Raw genomic sequence first — 9038 nt, forward strand, 5'->3', positions numbered from 1 at the left:
AAACAGAGTTGTTTCAAATTGTTGAATTGCGCATGATTTCCTATTGAAACCTTTGAAATTCAACAAGAACTTTGGAAAACACGAAATAAATTCTTATTCAATGATAAAATGTCTAATACATCCGAATTATAGAAAACCCTAAAACCTAATCCTAAAAAAAAAAAAAATAAGAAAATTAGATAAAAGACCCAAAAAAACAACAATTTACGCTTTGAGGCCCTAAACGATGATGAAGTTTGGCCGAAAAGCAATGAATGTCGCAGAAAAACGGTGCATTTATATCGGTAGCCCGTTTCCAAGCAAAATATGGTCCGAAAATGCAAAAAATTGAAAGTCCCAAAGTCACCATGACATCTTTTTCTCATGTTTGTTCAAAATGAATTGTGTAAATCCGAAGTGTTCTAGTATTAGTAAGGGTTTAATTAAGATGTTTATATGATTGCTTTAGTCTACATATATTCATCATTGGATGTTTGATAAAAGGTTACAGCCTACACAAAACAAAAATAACTAGAAGAAATAAGCTGTAAAACTAGTTTATGTAATGATATTGGTAGATTTTTTCCAGAACTTTGCTGGAAGCCCTTGAAAGGGTATTGGAAAAGGACCATATTGAACCCGATCCGCAGATCCAACGGGTAAATACCCGAACTTGGTAAGAAGATGATGGATTAGGATAATGATTTCAAGCTTGGCAACTTCATTTCCAGGACATGAATGAACTCCATTACCAAAGGGCATGAATGTATTTGGCTTTGGTCCAACCTCAAATCTTGAAGGATTGAATTGATGTGGATCACTGAACAAATCTGGATTCTGATGAATGTTTCTGAACAAAGGAAGTACCTTCCATCCTTTTGGAATCAAGTATCCTATCAATCAACCATATAGCTAATTAGGGTCATGCGTAATTATGTTTATATTAATTTGTGAAACATACCTTTATATTCGACATCTTCTACAGCTTCTCTATAGGTGAAAGATATAATGCTCGCCATTCTCAAACTTTCCATTATTATCTGCAATTTAGTATACTCTGTGTAAGTATCAAAATGGGCTCATATTTAAATGTCTATGCAATAACAACTTCTCTATTCAATAAGGAATAATGTCTAAATTTATCCCTAAATAATGTTTTTAGAAAGTGCCATGATATTCCTAACATAATAAATAATAAATTTTTGTCCTTGACCTTTTCAACATGAAATAATTTTGAAATAGTGATAACATTAGCTTTTAATTGTTTGGAGTGCAAAACATATGAGTTGGGTTTTACAAAAATAAATAAATTCTGATAGCCATGCCAAAACATGTAATTTTGACTTGGACTAATGGGGCAAAAAAGAAAAAGATATACAAGCCCTTGGTTTGCTTTTGTAAGAGATAATAATAAAAAAACCTGTTATTTAGGTTTAACTATTACTTCAGCTCTAAATGAAGATGGAAATGTGGGAAAAAGCGAAACCACCCCTGTAAGGGGTGATTTCTGAAGGCCGGAGGTGCACCATCCTCGTGTCTCTGGTCTCTATTTCTCACTTCAGATAAAATTCTAATTTTATAAACTTTACTATCTAGATCCAAAATTGCCACCCTAGTGTAGGGGTTTGAATATAGACAAACTCAACCCTAAATATTAGTAAAGCTATGACAAGGTTTGGCATGGAGTGGCCAATAAGAGATATCAACATACACTGATGGAAGAGTTAGTATAAGGAACACAGTAGGAGATATGGACTACCATGGCGTTCCATTATGCATACGATTCAAGATGCCAACTATTAAACAACTTATTAGGATTTCCGCCATCCCTACGTCAGTAGTCGATCCACCATCGTCCATCATAAACATAAGAGTCGGGCATATATCTTTTGTGAAGGGAGGAAAATGTCTCCATAGAGGGGAACTCTATGGATGCTATGCGGCCGTCGAGAGCCTATAATGGGTGACAATTTTAGGGCGAGGTTTAATCACAGAAAGACCCTTGGTAACGGAATACCAGCAGACACATTGACAGAACGCTTAAAGGGAATAGACTTGTTCGGTTGGAATTGATTGGCCAAAACTTGAGGAAAGTCAAGACACCACACGAAGATTTGGCCTGGTTTAGACCTGGCCCCTTGATGCCTAGTTGCATAAGATGGAGGCATGGAAGGGCGGAACCACCACTATAAAGAGTGGCTCCAAAGGCTAGGGTGCACCAACATCTTTGTGTATTTGGTGTGTCTCTATCGATAGAGGTAAAAATCTCGTTTTATAAGTTTTATTACCTAGGTTTAAAATTGCTCTATGTATTATTATCTAAGGTCAAAATTGCTTCAAGTTAGAAACTTTAAGCACAAAATTTTACAAAAACTTAGGTACTTCCGCAAAAATGTTAAGATAAATTTGGACTTTTTAAAACTAAAATAATGTACAAGATTTGAGTTTTATTATATATATACAGCACAAACTAAAATGATAAAGTGCATAGCAGAAACTGTGAATACCTTATTAGTAATGGGCATATTTCTAGTTTGAGACCATGTCAATGGGGTTTTTCCATTCCCATTTGATTCATAAATTGCCATCTGCTCAATCTACAATATATAGTAAATTAATTAACTTCCATTAATCAAATATGGATAGCAAGAAATAATTTATATATGTAGAAGAAAAACATAAAACATAGTAAAACTGAAACCTGAATAGCTTGTAGAATTTTGGAATCATGATGAATATATTTAAGAATCCATGTTAAAACACTAGCTGTTGTATCCTGAGCAGCAAATAATACACCAATTATGTTATCAGTAATTTGATTTTCAGATAACATTTCACCATTTTCATCTTTGAATTTTAGCAGATCACCCAATAGATCTTTCTGCACCAATCCTTTCTCTTTCCTCTCCAATATTATCTGCCTCACAATGTTCTTTATATTTTCCCTAGCCTGGAAACAAATTTAAATTCAATATTACAGGAAATAAATAAATTATATAATCAAGTAGTTAATTGTAATTAATTCTTACCATGAGTGATTTATTGTATAAAGTTCCAGGTAAATTTGTTGGAAATGAATTGTAACCTTTGTCCAGTATGTAATAATTTTTCTTCAGTTCTTCTCTATAGCACTTGTCCAAATTACCCAAAACGGTTAATACAGCAACATCAAAAGTGAACTGCATCAACATAAATAAAATGTATATTAAATAAAATAAATTCAGTAACGTGACATCAAATTATTTCAAACATACACAGACAAAAATAAATAAATAATAATAATATAATACACGACGCATGAGAAGCATACGAGAACTATGAAATATTAACACGTTGACGGTCCATTTACGAACAAATAAAATAATGAGAAGAAATGTTGGATATTAATATTATTAAATACATATCAATCAGTTGACAAAAATAATAGTACTAATTAAAAATAACAGATGAACAGTCAATTTATGAATAAATAAATAGAAAAGGATGATGTAAAAATATGATTACGTAGATGAACAAAAAAAATTTAATTAATGTTTTTTTTTAAAGAAAAAATCTATAAAGAGGTTTTAACCATGAAATCTGGATGACTAATATGATACCATCAATTCTGACATCAAGAATAATGCGGTAAGCATGAACTAACCTTTTTCATGTGATGGAAAGTGTTAACAACAGATTGGGAAGAGCATGAATCCAAGACAGAGATAGCAATAGATTCAATATCTGGAACTAATTTTCTGATAACATCAATTGAAAAAGAAGCTTGAACTATTTTTCTTAATTGAGAATGGTAAGTTCCTTGGTGGAAAAATATAGCAGCTGGTCCTATAAGTTTTTCCTTGCTCGCTGGGTATGTTGGCTTGAACAACCTTGCTTGTTTCACCAACACAAACCTTATAGCTTCCGGGCTACACACCATGATCGACGGGCACCCTAGAGTCCGCGTCTTGAATATCTCCCCGTACCTAAAATCGATAGTTAAGTTTCAATAATAACTTTATTATTATTAGTGACAAAATGGATATTTACCTTTTTTGTTTATAAGCAAAGAAGGAGTCAGGATTTTGAGAAAAGAGTTGAAAAGTGTCACCAATATAAGGTAAGCCCATTGAACCAGGTGGCAACTTTGGTCCTTTTTTCTTATTCTTGTGGCTCCATATTTTCAATCTCACAATGATGATCATGAAAACACCACATAAAAGGCTATAGAAAAGAACCATAGGAGCCATCTTTTTCTTTCTTTCTGTGTGATTAGTGTGAGAGTGTAGTGTAGGATATATATAAGGGGATGAGAAGTAGCTTAGGTGTAAAGTGAGCAGACATTAAAATCTCAAAATGGGAGTAATCTAAGCCGTTAGATTAAGAATCTAGGGCAGGGGTTAAAATGAGAGTAATCAAGAGATGAGATTGCGTTTCAAAATTGAATTGCTTTAAATGGGAAATAACAGGTGTCCTATAAAAGGAGCAGCAGGGCAATAGGGAATGAACTGAAAATGTTGTTAGCTATCAGCCAGGATTTTCATGTGTTCTTTGCCACCTCATTCTTTATCTTCCTTCAATCGCTTAATTATAAAGGATTTGCTGCTTAAAAGACAACTCACTACATTTTATCCTTTTCGATTCAAGTCATTATTACTAAAGTAAAATCTAAATTGAATCGCCGCAATCTATATCATTGTTTAATTTTCATTTACATTCTAATCCAAAAAGATATCATTTTGAGCATCAGTAGTATACATATAAAAAGAAATTTCAGGCTAATGATACATTCCTACGTATATTAGAATTTAAAATTTAAAATTTAGAGTATATAATGTTATATAAATAATTAGTTGAAAAATATAAATTTATTTAATATTCTATTGGTTAATGTGCCATATACCATTAAATTATTGGTGTGACATATGGATAAACGTTGTGCACCGAATATATAGTAAATTGGTAAATGTAATATCAATCTAGTTGGGATTCACTGTCGTGGTACTTCTCCTAGTTTCAATTATATATAAAAAAAAAAAAAGTAAATGTAATATGTTAAATGTGGTATTTTATAGAAGATCAAATAATTTATTATTAATATATAATATTTATTGGTGTTAGTTGTTTATTGATGTGTTGGTAGTTGGTAGAAATTATTATATAAGCATATAACAATCAATATATGTTTTTTTTTTTAGGGAAAAGGAGGAAAAAACAAAACACCACAACAAGAACATATAACACACAAACTAATCAATATATGTTTTTAATTTTAACTAAATAAAACAAAAATTAACTAAATAAATAAATAAATGGACAGTTAATTTTCAATTTACACATATACATATAGATAAGAACAACTGGTTTAGAAGATTTATTATAAATTCTGATTACAAAAATAAAATGCCTAAAAGAGGCACTTTATTTACTGTAATGCTATGTTAAAAAAAACAGTATAATAATAATAATAATAATAATAATCAGATATATAGAAATAAGAATCAAAGGATAGTTATTAAATCTGAATTGGATTAGTATTAACTTAAAGTAAATGAAATGTATATAATAATAAGTTGTAAGATTCCATTCAGTATTATGTCATTGAGTATAATAATTACATAATTGCATGCACAAAGCTAGCTGTATCTCACTAGCTAGAACCTTCACTCTTTCAACTGGTTTGTCATTTCTTTAATTATGAAGGTAATGCTAATTACTAAGATGATTTTGCAGAAAATATAAGTAACTTGTGAGAAATATGTAGATGTTATAATCACAAAAAAATAAAAAAAGAGAATGTGCAAAGTATGTATCCCAAAATAATTATGTTCATTTTGCAGATTCCGTGAATTAGTGAAGGAGACAGATTTTAATCAACATTTTTTTCACATTACATTACATGTATTTTTATTGAGATAATCCTAATCTAGTTTTAAAAAACTCATTAAGACTCATCATCCTGTACTTCTTTCGGTTAAGTTGTGAGATTTTGCATAAGGTAAAAGACAAGGTTGCAAGCTAGGAAGGCCCTCCATTTTGGAATTAACTATATATCATTAACTAAAAGAATAAAAAATAAAAAATAAAGCTTTCTTACACGAGGAACGTCCTCATATACGTCATCTTTGTCGTGCCTATAACAGTATATTTAGTATTTCATTGGGTTGGGTGGCCATTCTTTAGTTGTGCATGAAACTCCAGGTGTTGAGTAAACTTATAAAGTAGTGTTCTTTGAACTGATAAAATAATGTAACATCAAACATCAATGGAATAAACAATCTACTTTTAATTAAATTTAATATTCACAGATAGCTGCTATAATTTCAAGTAACTAAAATTCATCAAAAAAAAAAAAAAACCAATGTACAATTGTATGATTGGAAGTTTAATGTATAAGAATCTGAATAAAATAAAATAAAAGGCCTGGTGAGAAGAAAAATTGAAAATCTGGTTATTGAAGTTTAGCGAGAATACAATATTCACAAAAGATCAAAAAAGCAATGTATACGATTGTATGATTGAAAGCTTAATGTATAAGAATTGGAAAAGGTGAGAAGGAAAATTGAAAGTCTGGTTATTGAAGTTTAGAACTTTACTATTACATTTATATTTATAGATGCCACGTACACTGCTCAGCTTTTACAAAAGTATAATGCTAATTAATTATGTTAATATTACCTTCCCGTCTATAGAAATTAACTTCATCTTGGACAATGCATAACTCATCGGGTTAACAGTTAGATACTTGGTGAATAGATTTCCTAACTGATGTTCTGAGTCAATATAAGGAGTGATTATGAATCATCTAGCTAGATGATTAGAATAATGTGACAGTTTTTGTCCACATGATTAGTTTTTCATGAAATACAGGATTATCAGCAATGTGTATGCTGCTTGATTATCACATAACATTTGTATAGGTAGAAGGGGTAGCAAATTGAATTCATTTAACACATAAGTTCTGATTGCTCTACACTCAGTCTCTACAGATGACTTGCTTAGGGTCCTTGCTTTAGTGTTGAATTCATTTAACACTAAAGCATCCTCTAAGAACACACAATAACCTGTCAGTGGCTTCATGGACTCTTTGCACCTAGTCCAGTCTGAGTCACAATATGCACTTATGTTGATTGTTGCTTGATGAGTAAAATAATCCCCTATCATTGGTAAATTTTAGATATCTCCGCACATGAAGGTATGTGTCCATATGTAATTGTGTAGGACTAGACATAAACCGGCCATATTGGATGATGGAGGGGTTTCAGATGGCATTAGGGGACTGTGATTTAACGAGTATACCTATGAAAGGCTACCGTTTTACTTGGGAGACAGGCAGAGGGTCTAGTCGATGGATCGAGGAGAAGTTGGATCGCGTAGTGGCCAATTCGAGTTGGAGGGAGAGGTTTGGGAATTCAACGGTTCGTAATCTAACTGCAGCATGCTCAGACCACTCGGCTCTCTTTCTGCAGCTCAAAGCATGGATAGCAGCCCCGAAGGTGAAACGGTTCAGATTTGAAAATATGTGGTTCAGAGAGAGAAACTGCACAAGTGTGGTGCGTTCGGCTTGGGAAGCAAACCGTGGGAAAACCATATCTGATAAACTGGCGGCTTGCACAGAAGCGTTAAAGGGGTGGAGTTTGACACTAGATAATAACTTTCAGAGACGTATAGACGACACAAGGAGGCAGATCGAAACATTAAGGCACAGAACTGATCGAATGGGAATGGAATTATTTCAGACGGTCAAAGCTGACTATGTAAAAACGCTACAGATGCAGGAAGAATTTTGGAAGCAAAGAGCTAAGCAGTACTGGCTCCAAGACGGTGATAACAACTCTCGTTATTTTCACGCGTACGCATCATCTCGCAAACGATTTAACAGCTTCAATGAACTGCAGAACAGAGATGGAATCTTGTGTGGTTGGGGTAACGGGCTTGAAGACATTATACAGGAATATTTCAGTGATATATTCACAAGCAACGGTAGTGAAACAGGGAGGATTATGGAATCAATTCAACATCGGATAACCGAGGCCCAAAACCAGTACCTAATTCAACCTTTTAGCGCTGAAGATGTCAAAATTGCTTGCTTCTCCATGCACCCTGACAAAAGTCCGGGACCAGATGGACTCAACCCCGCTTTCTTCCAACGGTTTTGGGATATTATAGGCACTGACATTGCAACAATTTGCCTTGAAGCCCTTTGGAACACACAGTTTCCCCCACACCTCAACAACACGTTGATTGCACTTATCCCAAAGAAGGAGAACGTTGAGAAAGTTACTGACCTACGACCAATTTCCTTGTGCAACGTCTTATACAAAATAATCTCAAAAATGCTGACGTCCAGATTCAAAGAAGTCCTTCCAGATGTTATATCAGTCAACCAAAGCGCATTTCTCAAAGACCGGCTGATATCTGATAATGTGATTGCAGCCTATGAAGTGATTCATCATATGAAGAACAAGAGACAAGGTCGGTTAGGCACGGCTGCCCTCAAGCTCGACATGAGTAAATCATACGACCGAGTTGAGTGGAAATTTTTATGGGATATGCTTGCCACAATGGGATTCAGGAACAGGTGGATCGAGTGGATGAGACTCTGTGTTGAAACTGTAAGCTACAAAATCAGTCAAGGTAGTAGAGAGATTGGACCGATTCAACCTACCCATGGATTGAGACAAGGTGACCCGCTCAGCCCGTTTCTTTTCTTAGTCTGCGCTGAGGGTCTATCGGCTCTTTTAAAGTCCAAAGAACGAGACGGGCTAATTCATGGTTGTCTGATTGCACGTTCAGCCCCTTGTATTAATCATCTGTTCTTTGCAGATGATAGCTATCTGTTCTTCCGAGCCACAATCACCGAGGTCAGAATGATTAAACAATGTTTGCAGGACTATGAACTCGCATCAGGTCAGTGTATCAACACGGAGAAATCAGCGCTCTTCTTCAGTACTAATACAAGCTCTACTGACAGAGACCTAATCAGCTCAGAAATCGCTATTCAGGAAGTACAGGAGCTGGGATTCTATCTAGGCGCACCGACAATTGTGGGGAGAAGCAAGACAAAGACATTTGGCTTT

General features: G+C 33.9%; 1 protein-coding gene across 1 annotated transcript; it reads right to left on the minus strand.

Annotated features, from left to right (window-relative positions):
* Positions 1-273: 273 nt before the first annotated feature.
* Positions 274-4251, minus strand: LOC136230374 (abscisic acid 8'-hydroxylase 4-like). The gene is made up of 7 exons (XM_066019430.1): positions 4009-4251; positions 3623-3944; positions 3009-3158; positions 2681-2929; positions 2487-2576; positions 941-1019; positions 274-872 (listed from the first exon to the last, which is right to left on the minus strand). The coding sequence occupies exons 1-7, from the start codon at positions 4206-4208 to the stop codon at positions 538-540; spliced, it is 1425 nt and encodes a 474-aa protein (XP_065875502.1). The 5' UTR covers positions 4209-4251; the 3' UTR covers positions 274-537.
* Between the last annotated feature and the right edge of the window lie 4787 nt (positions 4252-9038).

Source organism: Euphorbia lathyris, chromosome 5, assembly GCF_963576675.1.
Source record: "Euphorbia lathyris chromosome 5, ddEupLath1.1, whole genome shotgun sequence".
Taxonomy (NCBI): Eukaryota; Viridiplantae; Streptophyta; class Magnoliopsida; order Malpighiales; family Euphorbiaceae; genus Euphorbia; species Euphorbia lathyris.

Bases quoted from the DNA above. Each gene is read 5' to 3' on its own strand.
- LOC136230374 (XM_066019430.1), bottom strand. From the start codon at position 4,208: ATGGCTCCTATGGTTCTTTTCTATAGCCTTTTATGTGGTGTTTTCATG. The intron at 1,020-2,486 runs GTATTCACAGTT...ACTAAATTGCAG, and splicing joins ATATGCCCATTACTAATAAG to ATAATAATGGAAAGTTTGAG. The intron at 873-940 runs GTATGTTTCACA...GTTGATTGATAG, and splicing joins AGAAGATGTCGAATATAAAG to GATACTTGATTCCAAAAGGA.